Source organism: Scyliorhinus torazame, chromosome 19 (genome assembly GCF_047496885.1).
Source record: "Scyliorhinus torazame isolate Kashiwa2021f chromosome 19, sScyTor2.1, whole genome shotgun sequence".
NCBI classification, from domain to species: Eukaryota; Metazoa; Chordata; class Chondrichthyes; order Carcharhiniformes; family Scyliorhinidae; genus Scyliorhinus; species Scyliorhinus torazame.
In genome coordinates, this window is record NC_092725.1 from 146,845,783 (window position 1) to 146,867,113 (window position 21,331).

A 21,331-nucleotide genomic window follows, 5' to 3' on the forward strand; every position below is an offset into this window, starting at 1 on the left:
CAAAAGAAGCAGAGGAGAGAAAAGGAAAAAGCTTTTCACATGGCACGTGGCAGGACCTGGACAGCACTGCCCAAGCGCGTGATAGAGGCAGATATAAGGGAGGCTTTCATAAGAGAATTGGATAATTACCTGATGAGAATCAATCTGCAGGGCTGTGAGGAGAAAGCAGGGGAGTGGGACTGGCTAAGTTCTTTCAGAATTGGCACAGACACTGCCAAATAGCCCCTGTCTGCGCTGTCACCATTCTCTCATTCTATTAACCTGCAAGTCAGTCACCATAAAGCCAGAATAATTTATTTTTGCTGCTGGAAAGTAACATTGAAGCTTGAGGAGCCGGGAAACCGGGAGTCGCTGCTCCCGGTTACAGCACTGGACTATAAAATAAATTACCAGAAATATGCGATGTTAAGCAGCATAGCATTTTTAGTGAACAGTGCAGAAATAGGTTTCCGTGCTGGCCATCTCCTTCACATAGAGACCTCGTCAGATCCATTACACAATCAGACTTGGTTTCCTTTAGTCACCTTTATAACTCTTTTCAATAAAAGTCAGATTGCCCTTAAACTGCTTTCAGAAGACAAATCCCTCCAACAAGATGAGATCCAATGTGAATTACTGTTGGTGTTTTTCTACATTCTTGCCCCATCTGGTGAACTGCCGCTAGCTCGATCGTGCTACTGTTATGCTTGATTGCAGTTGGCTGGCATGGAACAAAGTCTGCTTGTGTTTGAGGATGGTGCAGGGGTCTGTAGACTAAACACTGGGAAGATCTTCCCTTCAAACAAAATGTACAGACAAACTAATGAGCTCAAGGGACAAAGCGGCTGTGAAATTGGGCGGGTACTGATGTTTATAATCTCACCACATATTTACTTGGTTCGAGAAGTCTACAGCTTCCAGGGCATAAAATTACAGGAAAGCAAGGGGAGGAAGAATAAACAATGAAGAAAAAATTAATAGTGTAAAGGAATAAGATAAAGAAGGGCATCACATGCACAGCGGGAGGTTTTCAATGAGAGATATGTTCTCACTTTATAGTCGCTCCCCCATGAAGTAGTTTTGTTGATGCTTGTCTGACAACAGATGGAGACTTTATAAATCTCGGTCAATAAAGAGCAGTTTTCGAGATGCCCATCCTTCATTAACTGTTTATATAATCTATTGTTCTTTGAAGAGACAATTCTGATTTTCAAACATGAGAAGTAGGTCAGTCAGCTCTTTGATCTTGCTCTGCCATCAAGAAGATCATGGTTCATCTTCCATTTCAATGCCACCTGCCCACACTAATATCAATTGTAGATTAGCGAACACAACCTGTCATCGAGCTTCTTCTCAATGAGCAAAATTGATGATGTCTCACTTCAGGCAGTTGCTCCCACCCCCAATTCTCTCTCCTCTCCTGAAGACGTTAACATTTGGGGTTTATTTCACAGGTGCAGACCATGCTGCCGAACCTTGCCCACATGGCAATCCTTCCTGTGTGAGCTTATAATCAATGTTTACATTCTATTTGACCAATTGGAGGTCAATAGCTGTCCGGTTCTCACACAATATCTGCATATTTAAAACGTGATCAGGATTTGAAGTCCTATTTAATTTTCCCCACCTACAGCATGGGATATGATCTACTTTACTGCCCATATTACCACCCTGGCTGAGATCAATGAACTAGAAACCTTTGCAGTTAGTTCTCCACTTAACTTATCAAAAGAACCATTATAGATATATATATATATATTTACATCTGTTTCCCACTTGTAAACAGTATAAACAGTCAGACTTAGTCAACATTTCAATTAATTTCTAAAATTGGATATTTTACAACTGAATAACCAGATACTCATTCTTTATTTTCCAGTTATCAGGGCAAAGGTGGTTGGGAAGAAGCTACTGAAGGACGGACCCTTTGGTACAATGCGTTACACCATCAAACAAATGAAGGCAAGTTACAACCTAGCTAAGAATCGTTAATAAGTTATTTTTTCACCTCTAGGAACGGAATTTGAATCTGGTATTGAGTGATGGAATAAAACATTCCTCTTTGTGTTCCCTATCGGAGACTGAAATCTGGAGAAGTCTTAATTCAGTTTCTTAAAGGCTGAAAATTCACAAGACAAGACAATGTTAACAAACCAGCTGACCACCACTTTCTCATGGGTAGTTAGAGATGGGCAATAAATGTTGGTCTATCCAGCGATGCCCTTATCCCGTGAATGAAAAAGAAACTCAAATACAAATTGTCCATCTCGCTGAAACATTTCACAACAATGTTTGATCCAGAAAGTTGAATTCTCACACTTGGAGATATTACCTGCACTGACATTAAGGAATGTTTTTGAAGCAGAAGTAGAGGCAGATTCACTCTGTACCTGATCCAAGAATACCTGATACTGATATTGGGTGTGTAGACTATATAATGTTCAATTCCTACTCCACAATCACAAGTCACCTTGAAGGGAGAAGGATCATTTTTCTTTTCAATTATTTTTTTTGGAAGGGTGACAATTCTAGCTTTCATGATCCTGTGATATTAACGCAAGCCAAATCTTTCCATTGTGCGGGAAAACCTCTCTGAGTCAGCTGGTCGTAGCTAATGTTACACCAATGTGGTGAATTATACAGAAGAGGATAACTTGAATGGTATGTGACAGGACATACAGTACAGGCATGATCTGTGCCACAGTGTTATTGAATAACCATCAACTGAGATGCAGGGTGGGGCGGGGGGGGGGGGGGTGAAACAAGATATATTGCTGTGGAAAGGGAAGCAAACTACAAAAAGAATCACAAACTATAGGACTACATTATGCTAATGAAGAGAAGCAAATAGTTTTCCAACAAGAGATGGCACAACCGATGCTACTTTGTAATCAGCCTCCAGAGCCCTGACTTCCATTGCCTTCATGTGCCGTCCTCTATGAACTGTGTCAGTAATGCTGAAGTCAAAATTGGGACTACACGCTGAATGGAACCATAATCATTGAACAGTGTCCCCAGCACAATGTAGCATTACAGATCAACAGCACTGTAACATTACAGATCAACATCACTGCAACATTACAGATCAACAGCACTGTAACATTACAGATCAACAGCATTGTAACACCATTGTAACATTACAGATCAACAGCACTGTAACATTACAGATCAACATCACTGTAACATTACAGATCAACAGCATTGTAACACCATTGTAACATTACAGATCAACATCACTGTAACATTACAGATCAACAGCACTGTAACATTACAGATCAACATCACTGTAACATTACAGATCAACAGCATTGTAACACCATTGTAACATTACAGATCAACATCACTGTAACATTACAGATCAACATCTCTGTAATATTACAGATCAACATCACTGTAACATTACAGATCAACATCTCTGTAGCATTACAGATCAACATCACTGCAACATTACAGATCAACATCACTGCAACATTACAGATCAACAGCACTGTAACATTACAGATCAACATCACTGTAACATTACAGATCAACAGCATTGTAACATCATTGTAACATTACAGATCAACATCACTGTAACATTACAGATCAACATCTCTGTAGCATTACAGATCAACATCACTGTAACATTACAGATCAACATCACTGCAACATTACAGATCAACAGCACTGTAACATTACAGATCAACATCACTGCAACATTACAGATCAACATCACTGTAACATTACAGATCAACATCTCTGTAGCATTACAGATCAACATCACTGTAACATTACAGATCAACATCACTGTAACATTACAGATCAACATCACTGCAACATTACAGATCAACATCACTGCAACATTACAGATCAACAGCACTGTAACATTACAGATCAACATCACTGCAACATTACAGATCAATATCACTGTGACATTACAGATCAACATCTCTGTAACATTACAGATCAATATCACTGTGACATTACAGATCAACAGCACGTAACATTGCAGATCAATATCACTGTGACATTACAGATCAACATCACTGTAACATTACAGATCAATATCACTGTGACATTACAGATCAACAGCACGCAACATTGCAGATCAACATCACTGTGACATTACAGATCAACATCACTGTAACATTACAGATCAACATCTCTGTAACATTACAGATCAACATCTCTGTAGCATTACAGATCAACATCACTGTAGCATTACATATCAACATCTCTGTAACATTACAGATCAACATCTCTGTAACATTACAGATCAATATCACTGTGACATTACAGATCAACAGCACGTAACATTGCAGATCAATATCACTGTGACATTACAGATCAACATCACTGTAACATTACAGATCAACATCACTGTAACAACAGAACTGTAACATTACAGATCAATATCACTGTGTTATCATCCAGCTCCTCATTTGGGATATTAGGATTATAATTTCTCTTCTGTCCATGTCTGGTTAGGGTTAGGGTCAGGTGCAAAGCCTCATGGTTCTGCTGGAGCCCAAACTGAGTCCATCTACCAGGTTATTGATGAATTGGTGTCACTTCGCTGCATTATTGATGACTCCTTTTGTTACTGATGATCAGAGGGGGTTTTGTGGATATGACGTACATGGGCCATTTTTCACATTATGCGGTAAAAGCAGAACCTAAATAAACACAAAACCAAAGAAAATGGGAGTAGACCATTCGGCCCATTGAGCCCATTCCGTAATTCAACATGATCATTCGACTCAGTAGGCTGATCCCGCCTTTCTCCCATATCCTTTAATCCCTTCGTCCAAAGTACTTTATCGAATTCCTTCTTGAAAGCAGACAATGTTTTGGCCTCAACTACTTCCTGTGAATTCCACTCTCTGGGTGAAGAAATTCCCCCTCATCTCTGTCCTAAACGGGTTTCCCCTTATCCTTAGACTATGGCCCCTGGTTCTGGACACCCCCTCCATTGAGAACATCCTTCCTGCACATCTGTCCAGTCCTGTTAGAATTTTATAGACTTCTACAAGATTCCCCCTCATTCTTCTGAGGGGGAATATAATCCTAACCGACTCTGTTTCTCCTCATGCGCCTGTTTGGCCAGCACAGGAATCAGTCTGGTAAACCGCTCCAAAATACTGAACCTGCAAACTCTGTCCTGACTCGCAGGCTTCTTCAGCTCGAGTCCTCTGCTCAAAGGCACATTTTCCATTATGGATCCTTGGACCAAAAATAAAATAAAATCAAAGAAATGTGAACAAAGGGAAATCAAAAGGAAGGATTCTAACACTCTGCATCCTCCTCACAGCTCCCCCTGCCCCCAGTTTTGTGTGATCTGCAAATTTGGAGATACTACATTTTGTTCCCTCACCTAAATCATTAATATATATTGTCAATAGCTGGAGTCCTAGAATCAACTCCTTCAGTACTCTGCTAGTCACTGCCTGCCAATTTGGAAAAAGGACAGTTAATTCCTACTCTTTGTTTCCTGTCTGTCAACCAGTTTTCTATCCATCTCAATACACTATCCCTATTCCAATACGCTTTAATTTTGCACATTAATCTCTTATGTGGGACTTTGTTGAAAACCTTCTGAAAGTCCAAATAAACCACATCCACTGACTCCCCCTTGTCAACTCTACCAATTACATCCTCGAAGAATTCCAGTAGATTTGTCAATCACGAGTTCATGTTTTTGCTTCGATGCTTCTTCCTTCTCAGCTTGAGATACTACTATTTACTTTATTTGTAGATTCAAGATCATTACAAATATATGGTTTCAGAACAATAAAAGCACTGCTTCACTTCATGAGAATGAGAGGAAGCTCCTTCTTTGTTCAAGGTTGAATCACTTCTGACCAGTTCTCTCAGTAGCATCCCACAGGAATCAATCATTGACTGTTGTCAGGCAGAACACTCCCCTGGCCAGCCCATAGGTTGTCAACCAGCAAATTGAACCGGCTTCCTCCAAAGCTGGTTCTTAAGATTTAGCCGGCGCCTACGAGTCTGTATTTCCCTTCATAAATCCACACTGACTCTGTCCGAATCTTCCACTGTTTCCTAAGTGCTCTGCTATAAATCCTTTGATAACGGATTCTAGAATTTTCCCCACTACCGACATCAGGCTGACTGGTCTATAATTCCCTATTTTCTCTCTACCTCCCTTTTTAAATAGTGGTGTTACATTCGCCACCCTCCAATCTGCAGGAACTGTTCCAGAGTCTATAGAATCCTGGAAGGTGATCACCAATGCATCCATTATTTCTAGGGACACTTCTTAAAGTACTCTGGGATGCAGATTCTCAGCCCCTGGGGATTTATCAGCCTTCAATCTCATCACCATTTCACTACTAATATTGATCTCCCTCAGTTCCTCTGTCTCACTAAACTCTGGCCCTGATTTGTGTCCTCATTTGTGAAGACAGAACCAAAGTATGTATTTAGTTGCCCAGCCATTTCTTTGTTCCCCATTATACATTCCACTGTTTCTGACTTTAAGGTCTTCGCGTACCTATAGAAACTTTTAGTCAGTTTTTATGTTCCCTGCAAGCTTACTCTTGTACTGTATTTTCCCCTTCTTAATCAATCCTTTGGTCCTTCTTTGCTGAATTCTAAACTGCTCCCAATCCACAGGTCTGTTGTTTTTTTCTGGCCAATTTATATGCTACTTCCTTGGAGCGAATACCATCTCTAATTTTCCTTGTAAGCCATTGATTGGCCACCTTTCCTGTTTTACTTTTGTGCCAGGCAGGAATAAACAATTGTTGCAGTTCCCCCATGCGCTCTCTGAATGTTTCCATTGCCTATCCACCGTCATCCCTTTAAGTAACATTCCCCAATCGATCAGCCCAACTCACGCCTCATTTTATCGTAGTTTCCTTTCTTAAGATTCGGGACCCTAATCTCAGAATCAATTATGATTCAATTAATCAAATTAATCAATGAATCAAACAAATTTGATTTTCCCCAATCGATATGCAGATTAAAATCACCCATAATTACAGATGTTTCTTTATCACATGTGCCTCTAATTTCCTGTTAAATGCCATTCCCACCATCACCACTGCAGTTTGGGGGTCTGTATACGGCGTCCACTAATGTTTTTTGCCCCTCGGTGTTTCTCGCTCTCCCCATACAGAGTGCACATTGTTGGAGCTAATATCCTTTCTCACTATTGTGTTAATGTAATCTTTAACCAGCCCTGCCGCTCCACTGCCTTTTCCTTTTTGGCTGTCCTTCCTAAATACAGAATACCCCTGGACATTCAATTTCCATCCCTGGTCACCCTGCAGCCATGTCTACATCATTTCCATTTTCATGTATTTGCTCGATTAACTCATCCGCTTTATTGCGACTGCTCCGCGTGTTAAGGCACAAAGCCTTGAGGCTTGTTTTTTTTAACATAACTTGTCCCATTTCCAAAGTCACTGTGTTCCTGTTTGACCCTGACTCTTGATTTCTCTGCCTATCACTTTTCTTATTCCCTTTTCTGCCTTTTGTTTTCTCCCACAGCACAATTGCTTCACAGCTCCAGGGTCCCAGGTTCGATTCTGGCTTGGGTCACTGTCTGTGCGGAGTCTGCACATCCTCCCCGTGTCTGCGTGGGTTTCCTCCGGGTGCTCCGGTTTCCTCCCACAGTCCAAAGATGTGCAGGTTAGGTGGATTGGCCATGATAAATTGCCCTTAGTGTCCAAAATTGCCCTTAGTGTTGGATGGGGTTGCTGGGTTATGGGGATAGGGTGGAGGTGTTGACCTTGGGTAGGGTGCTCTTTCCAAGAGCTGGTGCGGACTCAATGGGCCGAATGGCCTCCTTCTGCACTGTAAATTCTATGAAACTACTCCGAGACATCCTTGACCCTAGCACCAGGGAGGCAACAGATCATCCTGGAGTCTTGTTTGTGGCCACAGAAGCGCCTGTCTATTCCCCTACAATTGAATAACTATTGCATTCCCACACTTTTTACTCCTCCCCTCTGCAGCAGAGCCAACCGCGGTACAACAAATTTGACTTGCTGCTTTCCCCTGAGAGGCCATTCCCCTCAACAGTATCCAAAGCGGTATATCTGTTTCACAGGAAATGGCCACAGGAGATTCCTGCATTGCCTGCCTGGCTCTCTTGTTCTGCCTGGTGGTCACCCATTCCCTTCCTGCCTGTGGAGTCTGAGCCTATGGCTTGACGGCCTCTCTATACGTGCTGTCCACGACACTCTCCGCCTCACGGATGCGCCACAGCGTCCTCAGCCGCCGCTCCCGCTCTGAAACCCAGGCTTCCGGGAACTGCAGCTGGAGACACTTCCTGCACGTATGCTGATCCTGGGCACTGGAAATGTTCCCAGTTTCCCACATGGAGCACAAGAAGCACACCACAGCTCTGGGCTCTCCTGCCATGGCCTGCCCCTTTCAATTAAACCTTTAGACGATATTTAATATCAGATAACATCTTGGAAACCGAGAAGCATGAGCTATATACCACGTGGGAGTGAACCATTCCTTTGCATTTGGTACATGTTGCACAGGTATAAGAACTTGCATTGCACTAGCTGCAGAATACCAGAATTATTCTCTTTAACCCAGTATGTACAGTACAGGAGGTGACAAACCCCTAGAAATTTACAAATGAGAGGGGCGATATTGTTGGAGAGGACAGTGTGAAACAGATTGGTAAGCTCGAGGAAATATTTGTTCGGAAGGAAGATGTGTTGGGCATTTTGAAAAACTTGAGGATAGACAAGTCCCCCGGGCCTGACGGGATATAGGTGAGCCTTACTTCAGTGGTAGGGAAATTACTGGAGAGAATTCTTCGAGACAGGATCTACTCCCATTTGGAAGCAAATGGACGTATTAGTGAGAGGCAGCACGGTTTTGTGAAGGGGAGGTCGTCACTAAGATGATTGATGCAGGTAGGGCAGTAGATGTTGTCTATATGGACTTCAGTAAGGCCTTTGACAAGGTCCCTCATGGTAGACTAGTACAAAAGGTGAAGTCACACGGGATCAGGGGTGAACTGGCAAGGTGGATACAGAACTGGCTAGGCCATAGAAGGCAGAGGGTAGCAATGGAGGGATGCTTTTCTAATTGGAGGGCTGTGACCAGTGGTGTTCCACAGGGATCAGTGCTGGGACCTTTGCTCTTTGTAGTATATATAAATGATTTGGAGGAAAATGTAACTGGTCTGATTAGTAAGTTTGCAGACGACACAAAGGTTGGTGGAATTGCGGATAGCGATGAGGACTGTCTGAGGATACAGCAGGATTTAGATTGTCTGGAGACTTGGGCGGAGAGATGGCAGATGGAGTTTAATCCGGACAAATGTGAGGTAATGCATTTTGGAAGGGCTAATGCAGGTAGGGAATATACAGTGAATGGTAGAACCCTCAAGAGTATTGAAAGTCAAAGAGATCTAGGAGTACAGGTCCACAGGTCATTGAAAGGGGCAACACAGGTGGAGAAGGTAGTCAAGAAGGCATACGGCATGCTTGCCTTCATTGGCCGGGGCATTGAGTATAAGAATTGGCAAGTCATGTTGCAGCTGTATAGAACCTTAGTTAGGCCACACTTGGAGTATAGTGTTCAATTCTGGTCGCCACACTACCAGAAGGATGTGGAGGCTTTAGAGAGGGTGCAGAAGAGATTTACCAGAATGTTGCCTGGTATGGAGGGCATAAGCTATGAGGAGCGATTGAATAAACTCGGTTTGTTCTCTCTGGAACGAAGGAGGTTGAGGGGCGACCTGATAGAGGTATACAAAATTATGAGGGGCATAGACAGAGTGGATAGTCAGAGGCTTTTCCCCAGGGTAGAGGGGTCAATTACTAGGGGGCATAGGTTTAAGGTGAGAGGGGCAAGGTTTAGAGTAGATGTACGAGGCAAGTTTTTTACGCAGAGGGTAGTGGGTGCCTGGAACTCGCTACCGGAGGAGGTAGTGGAAGCAGGGACGATAGGGACATTTAAGGGGCATCTTGACAAATATATGAATAGGATGGGAATAGAAGGATACGGACCCAGGAAGTGTAGAAGATTGTAGTTTAGTCGGGCAGTATGGTCGGCGCGGGCTTGGAGGGCCGAAGGGCCTGTTCCTGTGCTGTACATTTCTTTGTTCTTTGTTCTTTATATCCAAGGATTCTATGGGAAGCAAGAGATGAAATTGCAGAGCCGTTGGCAATGATCTTTTCGTCCTCACTGTCAACAGGGGTGGTACCAGGGGATTGGAGAATGGCGAATGTCGTGCCCCTGTTCAAAAAAGGGACTAGGGATAACCCTGGGAATTACAGGCCAGTTAGTCTTACTTCGGTGGTAGGCAAAGTAATGGAAAGGGTACTGAAGGATAGGATTTCTGAGCATCTGGAAAGACACTGCTTGATTAGGGATAGTCAGCACGGATTTGTGAGGGGTAGGTCTTGCCTTACAAATCTTATTGAATTCTTTGAGGAGGTGACCAAGCATGTGGATGAAGGTAAAGCAGTGGATGTAGTGTACATGGATTTTAGTAAGGCATTTGATAAAGTTCCCCATGGTAGGCTTATGCAGAAAGTAAGGAGGCATGGGATAGAGGGAAATTTGGCCAGTTGGATTACGAACTGGCTAACCGATAGAAGTCAGAGAGTGGTGGTGGATGGCAAATATTCAGCCTGGATCCCAGTTACCAGTGGCGTACCGCAGGGATCAGTTCTGGGTCCTCTGCTGTTTGTGATTTTCATTAATGACTTGGATGAGGGAGTTGAAGGGTGGGTCAGTAAATTTGCAGACGATACGAAGATTGGTGGAGTTGTGGATAGTAAGGAGGGCTGTTGTCGGCTGCAAAGAGACATAGATAGGATGCAGAGCTGGGCTGAGAAGTGGCAGATGGAGTTTAACCCTGAAAAGTGTGAGGTTGTCCATTTTGGAAGGACAAATATGAATGCGGAATACAGGGTTAACGGTAGAGTTCTTGGCAATGTGGAGGAGCAGAGAGATCTTGGGGTCTATGTTCATACATCTTTGAAAGTTGCCACTCAAGTGGATAGAGCTGTGAAAAAGGCCTATGGTGTGCTCGCGTTCATTAACAGAGGGATTGAATTTAAGAGCCGTGAGGTGATGATGCAGCTGTACAAAACTTTGGTAAGGCCACATTTGGAGTACTGTGTACAGTTCTGGTCACCTCATTTTAGGAAGGATGTGGAAGCTTTGGAAAAGGTGCAAAGAAGATTTACCAGGATGTTGCCTTGAATGGAGAGTAGGTCTTACGAGGAAAGGTTGAGGGTGCTAGGCCTTTTCTCATTAGAACGGAGAAGGATGAGGGGCGACTTGATAGAGGTTTATAAGATGATCAGGGGAATAGATAGAGTAGACAGTCAGAGACTTTTTCCCCGGGTGGAACAAACCATTACAAGGGGACATAAATTTAAGGTGAAAGGTGTAAGATATAGGAGGGATATCAGAGGTTGGTTCTTTACCCAGAGAGTAGTGGGGGCATGGAATGCACTGCCTGTGGAAGCAGTGGAGTCGGAAACATTAGGGACCTTCAAGCAGCTATTGGATAGGTACATGGATTACAGTAAAATGATAGTGTAGATTTATTTGTTCTCAAGGGCAGCACGGTAGCATTGTGGATTCCGGCTTGGGTCACTGTCTGTGCGGAGTCTGCACGTCCTCCCCGTGTCTGCGTGGGTTTCCTCCGGGTGCTCCGGTTTCCTCCCACAGTCCAAAGATGTGCGGGTTAGGTGAATTGGCCAATGATAAATTGCCCTTAATGTCCAAATTGCCCTTGGTGTTGGGTGGAAGTGTTGAGTTTGGGTAGGGTGCTCTTTCCAAGAGCCGGTGCAGACTCAAAGGGCCGAATGGCCTCCTTCTGCACTGTAAATTCAATGATAATCTATGATTAATCTAGGACAATGGTTTGGCACAACATCGTGGGCCGAAGGGCCTGTTCTGTGCTGTATTTTTCTATGTTCTATGTTAAATAGACAAAGACCATCTGGTTCTAAGACCCCATTCGTTGGCAGATGGGAGATACACCTGGGGACAGGTAGATTGTCAGCCTCTCCTGCTGCCATACCACCTGTTGATAACATTGTCAATGGACAGGCAGGTTACACTTCACAATGTGTTGAAGGGTGGGAATGAAAGCGCTCCAGGGATTTCTCTTTCATGCACAAAAGATTTTGAAAATAAATTGAAGCCTTAACATAAAGGATTGAATCTGATGCCTTTAGGAAATTTCACTGTTTGTTTGTCTGACAGAACCTGATACCATTTCTGAACAGGTGATCTCAGAGGATTTCTTACCACCCAGCTCTGAAATATTGCAATAGGATGCATTTTAAAGAGTATCACTAAGGCACTGACAGGCTTACCTCCTTCACAAACTGCTCTTAACATCTCGATTTAGGTTTTGTCCTGCCTCTTATGACGTTCTTTGCAATATCTGCCACAATAAACCAAAGGGATGTAGACAAGCTTTTTATTTCTTTCAAATACAGGTTTAAATTAAGTAGTAAGTTTTAAATATAGTAGCACATTTTTGGCAACAGATCATACTTATCTCATAAGAATTTAGCCATTTTATAAGTAATAATAATAATCTTTATTAGCATCACAAGTAGGCTGGCATTAACAGTGCAATGAAGTTACTGTGAAAGATCAGATCGTGTAGCTGACTGCCAAAGCCAGTGAAGACATTAAAAAGCTGTTGAAAATAAACTGCTTTTTCTTTTAGTTTTGTGCCCTGCAGCCTTATTCTTTCTCTCCAATTAATGTTTTAGTGTAAATATAAATGCTCAGACCACCCAATGTGAAGGCCACCCGTTGCTGAGACCACCTATTTTAACTTTTATAACATGACTCAGTTTCAGCTCCACTGCAGCTGAAATCCTCGTCCAAGCCCTAATAACCTCCAGACTCGACTATTCTAATGTAACCCTGTCTAGTCTCGGGGTCAGGTAGCTCAGCTGATTGTATGGCTGGTTTGTGATGCACAGCGAGGCCAGCAGCGTGGGTTCTCCTGTGTCGGCTGTGGCTATCCATGAAGGCCCCGCCTCATAGAACATAGAACAATACAGCGCAGTACAGGCCCTTCGGCCCACGATGTTGCACCAAAACAAAAGCCATCTAACCTACACTATGCCATTGTCATCCATATGCTTATCCAATAAACTTTTAAATGCCCTCAATGTTGGCGAGTTCACTACTGTTGCAGGTAGGGCATTCCACGGCCTCACCACGCTTTGCGTAAAGAACCTACCTCTGACCTCTGTCCTATATCTATTACCCCTCAGTTTAAAGCTATGTCCCCTCGTGCCAGCCATTTTCATCCGCGGGAGAAGGCTCTCACTGTCCACCCTATCTAATCCCCTGATCATTTTGTATGCCTCTATTAAGTCTCCTCTTAACCTTCTTCTCTCCAACGAAAACAACCTCAAGTCCATCAGCCTTTCCTCATAAGATTTTCCCTCCATACCAGGCAACATCCTGGTAAATCTCCTCTGCACCCGCTCCAAAGCCTCCACGTCCTTCCTATAATGCGGTGACCAGAACTGTACGCAATACTCCAAATGCGGCCGTACCAGAGTTTTGTACAGCTGCAACATGACCTCCTGACTCCGGAACTCAATCCCTCTACCAATAAAGGCCAACACTCCATAGGCCTTCTTCACAACCCTATCAACCTGGGTGGCAACTTTCAGGGATCTATGTACATGGACACCTAGATCCCTCTGCTCATCCACACTTCCAAGAACTTTACCATTAGCCAAATATTCCGCATTCCTGTTATTCCTTTCAAAGTGAATCACCTCACACTTCTCTACATTAAACTCCATTTGCCACCTCTCAGCCCAGCTCTGCAGCTTATCTATGTCCCTCTGTAACCTGCTACATCCTTCCACACTGTCGACAACACCACCGACTTTAGTGTCGTCTGCAAATTTACTCACCCACCCTTCTGCGCCTTCCTCTAGGTCATTGATAAAAATGACAAACAGCAACAGCCCCAGAACAGATCCTTGTGGTACGCCACTTGTAACTGAACTCCATTCTGAACATTTCCCATCAACCACCACCCTCTGTCTTCTTTCAGCTAGCCAATTTCTGATCCACATCTCTAAATCACCCTCAATCCCCAGCCTCTGTATTTTCTGCAATAGCCTACCGTGGGGAACCTTATCAAACGCTTTACTGAAATCCATATACACCACATCAACTGCCCTACCCTCGTCTACCTGTTCAGTCACCTTCTCAAAGAACTCGATAAGGTTTGTGAGGCATGACCTACCCTTCACAAAGCCATACTGACTATCCCTGATCATATTATTCCTATCTAGATGATTATAAATCTTGTCTCTTATAATCCCCTCCAAGACTTTACCCACTACAGACGTGAGGCTCACCGGTCTATAGTTGCCGGGGTTGTCTCTGCTCCCCTTTTTGAACAAAGGGACCACATTTGCTATCCTCCAGTCCTCTGGCACTATTCCTGTAGCCAATGATGACATAAAAATCAAAGCCAAAGGTCCAGCAATCTCTTCCCTGGCCTCCCAGAGAATCCTAGGATAAATCCCATCAGGCCCCGGGGACTTATCTATTTTCAGCCTGTCCAGAATTGCCAACACCTCTTCCCTACGTACCTCAATGCCACCTATTCTAATAGCCTGGGTCTCAGCATTCTCCTCCACAACATTATCTTTTTCCAGAGTGAATACTGACGAAAAATATTCATTTAGTATGCCGCCTATCTCTTCAGACTCCACACACAACTTCCCATCCCTGTCCTTGACTGGTCCTACTCTTACCCTAGTCATTCGCTTATTCCTGACATACCTATAGAAAGCTTTTGGGTTTTCCTTGATCCTTCCTGCCAAATACTTCTCATGTCCCCTCCTTGCTCGTCTTAGCTCTCTCTTTAGATCCTTCCTCGCTACCTTGTAACTATCCATCGCCCCAACTGAAACTTCACACCTCATCTTCACATAGGCCTCCTTCTTCCTCTTAACAAGAGATTCCACTTCTTTGGTAAACCACGGTTCCCTCGCTCTACGCCTTCCTCCCTGCCTGACCGGTACATACTTATCAAGAACACGCAGTAGCTGATCCTTGAACAAGCTCCACTTATCCAGTGTGCCCAACACTTGCAGTCTACTTCTCCAACCTATCCCCCCCAAGTCACGTCTAATGGCATCATAATTGCCCTTCCCCCAGCTATAACTCTTGCCCTGCGGTGTATACTTATCCCTTTCCATCATTAACGTAAACGTCACCGAATTGTGGTCACTGTCCCCAAAGTGCTCTCCTACCTCCAAATCCAACACCTGGCCTGGTTCATTACCCAAAACCAAATCCAACGTGGCCTCGCCTCTTGTTGGCCTGTCAACATATTGTGTCAGGAAACCCTCCTGCACACACTGTACAAAAAACGACCCATCTAATGTACTCCTCAACCTTCGCCTGAGGTGTGGTGACCCCCAGTTTAAATCACCACCAGTCAGCTCCCCCCCTCAAAAGGGGAGATCAGCTGATTATTCTGTGGCACTGTGTCGGTTTCACTCCTGTCTCGTCTCCCACATTCTGCCCTCTGTAATCCTGAGGTCATCTAAAACGGTGTTGCCCATAATAAGTCCTGTTCTCCTGTCACCACAGAGCTCGCTCACTGACACTGGTTCTTTTAAAATTCTCATCCCCGTTCTCATTGGCCTTAACCCTCCATATCTCAGTAAGCTTCTCCAAGATTTCTTTCCTCCTCTGTATTCCCAATTGGTGACTGTACCTTCAGATGCTTAGTTCCTCTAGAATTCACTTCCAACACCTCTCCGAGCATCCAATGCGAAGCATCTTGGGATGTTTCATTTTGCTCAAGGTGCTTGTATAAAAATAAAACTTGTATTTTCGCAGCTCTGAAATTTAAACTCATAACCTTGTGAATTAAAAGCAAGATAAAAAATTATTTTAGCGACCTGGATTAAAAAGAAATGAGGAATAAAGCTCTTGATTGTCACATCCTTTAGCTGCCCAGAAATGCACCAATGGAAGAGCCTATTCTCCCATCACCACCAATAACGGGAATTCTGTTGAATTTGGCCATAGTCTGTGTGTTCCCACTCCAGGAACTGAGCCAGTTCATCACTCTTCTTACAGCTGAGAGCTCAAATTTTACAATTCTTGAAGCTAAATGAACCTGTTTCCATGCTTTTTTGCCAGTTTTAAGCTCTGTAAGCTCCATAGAGCAAACCAGCAGCTGAATTAACTGTCCGTCATTCTCTGTGAGTAGGTATTTGTCCTTTGGTGTCACTGCTGATACAGGATGCTCGCTGTGTGGATGTAATCACTGACCCAAACCCAAGCCCTACCTCTCTCTATAAGTATTACATATGCAGACCTCCATTCAAAGTAATTGACTGTATTGCTGTTCACAATCATCATTCTTCCGTAGATGTACCGTGGTTTCAGCAAAATGCAGCAGGTTCAGTATATCTATACAGAAGCTGCGGAGAGCCTGTGTGGTGTCCGGCTCCAGGTGAACAAATTCCAGTATCTGATCACAGGTAAGTGACATTTTCACAGTAGCTGACCTCCCAGCGAGGAGATATTCTGATTTCCACAGCAATGTTTGAAATATATCCTTTCATAAATTTGGAATTTTTTACGTTTAACTGTCATTAGTCAGGATGAGTATCTGAGGATACAGCAGCTTGTTCAGCTAGTTAAACAGCTAGTTAAACAGCTAGTTAAACAGGGGCGTTGGGAAGGCAACTACCCAAGAGCTTCCTTACTGGGAAATCTAGGGTAGGATTCTCCGACCCCCCCCCCCACTGGGTCGGAGAATCCCTGGCGGGGCGGCGTGATTCCCGCCCCGCCACTCCGACTGCCGTATTCTCCGGCGCCGGTTGTCGGCCGGGGCGGGGATCACGCCACGCCCGTTGGGGGCCGTTGGCAGCAGCCCCCCCGGCAATTCTCAGGGCCCTGATGGGCCGAGCGGTCGTCGGTTTCTGGCCAGTCCCGCCGGCGTGGATTGGACATGGTCCCACACGGCAGGACCTGGCTGGTAGGCCGGCTGATGCGGTCCTCGGGGGGGGGCGCAGAGGGATCCGGCCCCGGGGGGGGCCCGTAGATCGGTGGCCTGGCCCGCGATCGGGGCCCACCAATCTGCGGGCAGGCCTGTGCCGTGGGGGCACTCCTTCCTTCAGTGCCGGCCGCTGTCGGGCTCCGCCATGGCCGGCGCGGAGAGGTACCCCCCCCGCGCGCATGCGCTAACTCACGTCGGCCCTTCAGCGTCGGCTGGCACGGCGCCAACCGCTCCGGCCTAGCCCCCGGAAGTACGGAGGATTCCGCAACTTCCGGTCGGCCCGACGCTGGAGTGGTCCGCGCCGTTTTCGGGCCATCGCGGGAATTCGGAAGAATCCCGCCCCGAGAGTCCAGTTTGACTTCCAGGAGTCTAATATTGTGTTCAATGATTCAAAGCAGGTAAGATTTTGCCCAGGATTTATAAATATATATTTACTAAGTCCACCAATGACAAGAGCATATTCAAATAAACATGAAGCTGGCCTCCAGCCTGTGACCTGTTGCAGGACAGAACACAGCCTGACTAAAGCAGCGAGATCACTGAAATTCCCCAACAAGGCTCTGAAACTTCACTCTTAAATGGCCCAAGATCATGGAACGAACACTAATTGGAGGCTCTTTCGGGGCTGACATGGTTGTGATGGACTAACTGACCTCCTTCAGTTCTGAATGATTCTACGAAAAGTATGTTTTCTATTATTTATTCATTCACAGGATGTTGGCTAGACCAGCATTTATTGTCCATCCCTAACTGCCCTGGAAGGCACTGGAATGCCATCTCCCGGCTGCAGTCCAACCACAGTGTTGATGTTTACCCAGTGTGAGTAAAGGAGAGCCATTCTGAGCTCCAAGTCAGGATGTGTGCCTTGGAGGAGAGCTTGCAGGGGATGGTGTTCCCATGTGTCTACTGTTCTTTCTGGAGGTGGTAACAGTCGTGGGTTTGGAAGGAGCCTTGGTTAGTTAATGCAGTGCATCCGGTAGATGGTACACCTGGCTGCCACTGTGCATTGGTGGGAGAGGGAATGTTTAACGTGGTGGATGGGGTGCTAATAAAGCAGAGCTGCTTTGTCCTGGATGGTGTTGAGCTTCTTGAGTGTTGTTGGAGCTCAACTCATCCAGGCAAGTGGAGAGTATTCCATCACACTCCTGACTTGTGCCTTGTAGATGGTGGACAGGCTTTGGGGGGGGTGTCAGGAGGTGAGTTACTCTCCGCATGATTCCCAGCCTCGGACCTGCTCTGGTGGTTACAGTATTTATATGGTCAGTCTAGTTCAGTTTCTGGTCAATGGTAACCCCCAGGATGTGGCTCCAGCACATCCTTTGCCCTTGGAAAAATACAAAGCTGATCATTAAATATAATTCCAAGTATTAGGAATTTAAGTTATGTAGAAAGTCTGTGAAAAATAATTGTGTTCTCTTTGGAAAAGAGGTGACTTAAAGTTTACAAGATGATAAAGGAAATTAACAAAGTTAATGCAGGTAGATTATTCACTTCGAGTTCAAATGTCACACAATGCAAGTTAAACATTAGAGTGGAGTAAGGAGGGAAATCAAACAGAATGTTTTCCCAAACACCGTGAAGCAGTTACCAGGAATGAAGCCGAGAGTATAAACAGGTTCATGAAAGAATGATGGGAATTGTGATTATGGGGAGGGAAGGCATTTGGGAGTAAGGTGAGAAGGGCAGTAACTGAGATTAATGTGCAATAAGGGCTGTGTTTATTGTTCCTTCTCCTTTATTTGTTGATGTGAAGGATTTGACTCCCTGGGTGCACTGGAATCTGTCCCATTGGATCGTTCTCTGCAGCAACCCTCTGGTGTCATTATCTTCGGATCCCACAGACACTGAGCATTGTCAGCACTGGCAAAGCCCTTCAGAAAATGAAAAGATTTCCACCACAGAGTGCAATTGATGATGAGCAGATCAATTTGTGGTTATAAACAAAGAACAAAGAAAATTACAGCACAGGAACAGGCCCTTCGGCCCTCCCAGCCTGCGCCGATCCAGATCCTTTATTTAAACCTGTCTTCTATTTTCCAAGGATCTACTTCCCTCTGTCTAGATGCATCTTAATGATGCTATCGTGCCCGCCTCTACCACCTCCGCCGGCAAGGCGTTCCAGGCACCCACCACCCTCTGCGTAAAAAACTTTCCACGCACATCTCCCTTAAACTTTCCCCCTCTCACCTTGAAATCGTGACTCCTTGTAATTGACACCCCCACTCTTGGAAAAAGCTTGCTGCTACCCACCCTGTCCATACCTCTCATAATTTTGTAGACCTGAATCAGGTCCCCCCTCAACCTCCGTCTTTCCAACGAAAACAATCCTAATCTACTCAACCTTTCTTCATAGCTAGCACCCTCCATACCAGGCAACATCCTGGTGAACCTCCTCTGCACCCTCTCTAAAGCATCCACATCCTTCTGGTAATGTGGCGACCAGAACTGCACGCAGTATTCCAAATGTGGCCTAACCAAAGTCCTATACAACTGTAACATGACCTGCCGACTCTTGTACTCAATACCCCGTCCGATGAAGTCAAGCATGCTGTATGCCTTCTTGACCATTCTATCGACCTGCGTTGCCACCTTTAGGGTACAATGGACCTGAACTCCCAGATCTCTCTGTACATCAATTTTCCCCAGGACTCTTCCATTGACCGTATAGTCCGCTCTTGAATTAGATCTTCCAAAATGCACCACCTCGCATTTGCCTGGATTGAACTCCATCTGCCATTTCTCTACCCAACTCTCCAATCTATCTATATTTTGCTGTATTCTCTGACAGTCCTCCTTGCTACCTGCAACTCCACCAATCTTAGTATCATCTGCAAACTTGCTAATCAGACCACCTATAACTTCGTCCAGATCATTTATGTATATCACAAACAACAGTGGTCCCAGCGCGGATCCCTGTGGAACACCACTAGTCACCTTTCTCCATTTTGAGACACTCCCTTCCACCACTACTCTGTCTCTCCTGTTGCCCAGCCAGTTCTTTATCCATCTAGCTTGTACACCCTGAACCCCATACGACTTCACTTTTTCCATCAACCTGCCATGGGAAACCTTATCAAACGCCTTACTGAAGTCCATGTATATGACATCTACAGCCCTTCCCTCATCAATTAACTTTGTCACTTCCTCAAAGAATTCTATTAGGTTTGTAAGACATGACCTTCCCTGCACAAAACCATGCTGCCTATCAGTGATAAGTCTATTTTCTTCCAAATGTGAATAGATCCTATCCCTCAGTATCTTCTCCAACAGTTTGCCTACCACTGGCGTCAAGCTCACAGGTCTATAATTCCCTGGATTATCCCTGCTACCCAGCTTGAACAAAGGGACAACATTAGCAATTCTCCAGTCCTCCGGGACCTCACCCATGCTCAAGGATGCTGCAAAGATACCTGTTAAGGCCCCAGCTATTTCGTCCCTCGCTTCCCTCAGTAACCTGGGATAGATCCCATCCGGACCTGGGGACTTGTCCACCTTAATGCCTTTTAGAATACCCAAAACTTCCCCCTTCCTTATGCCGACTTGACCTAGAGTATTTAAACATCCATCCCTCGCCTCAACATCCGTCATGTCCGTCTTCTTGGTGAATACCGATGCAAAGTACTCATTAAGAATCTCACCCATTTCTTCTGACTCCACGCATAAATTCCCTCTTTTGTCTTTGAGTGGGCCAATCCTTTCTCTAGTTACCCTCTTGCTCCTTATATACGAATAAAAGGCTTTGGGATTTTCCTTAACCCTGTTAGCCAAAGATATTTCATGACCCCTTTTAGCCCTCTTTAATGCACGTTTGAGATTTGTCCTACTTTCCCGATATTCCTCCAAAGCTTCATCAGTTTTAAGTCGCCTAGATCTTATGTATGCTTCCTTTTCCACCTTAGCTAGTCTCACAATTTCACCCGTCATCCATGGTTCCCTAATCTTGCCATTTCTATCCCTCATTTTCACAGGGACATGTCTGTCCTGCACTCTAATTAACCTTTCCTTAAAAGACTCCCACATTTCAAATGTGGATTTACCATTAAACAGCTGCTCCCAATCCACATTCCCTAGCTCTTGCCGAATTTTGTTATACTTGGCCTTTCCCCAATTTAGCACTCTTCCTTTAGGACCATTCTCGTCTTTGTCCATGAGTATTCTAAAACTTACAGAATTATGATCGCTATTCCCAAAGTAATCACCGACTGAAACTTCAACCACCTGGCCGGGATCATTCCCCAATACCAGGTCCAGAATGGCCCCTTCCCGAGTTGGACTATTTACATACTGCTCTAAAAAACTCTCCTGGATGCTCCTTACAAATTCTGCTCCATCTACGCC

The 21,331-nt window shown here is 44.7% G+C and overlaps 2 protein-coding genes across 3 annotated transcripts in view; one reads left to right on the plus strand and one right to left on the minus strand.

Moving 5' to 3' along the window:
* The window catches only part of LOC140396596 (synapsin-3-like), a 749,989-nt gene that overhangs the window by 374,643 nt on the left and 354,015 nt on the right, over nt 1-21,331 (minus strand). The window lies entirely within an intron of this gene.
* Nucleotides 1-21,331, plus strand: part of LOC140396595 (metalloproteinase inhibitor 3) — a 90,074-nt gene that overhangs the window by 64,635 nt on the left and 4,108 nt on the right. Inside the window, exons 2-3 of the mRNA XM_072485393.1 lie at nt 1,859-1,941; nt 16,361-16,472. Of these exons, the coding sequence (XP_072341494.1) occupies nt 1,859-1,941; nt 16,361-16,472 (195 nt within the window). The remainder of the gene's footprint in view (nt 1-1,858; nt 1,942-16,360; nt 16,473-21,331) is intronic.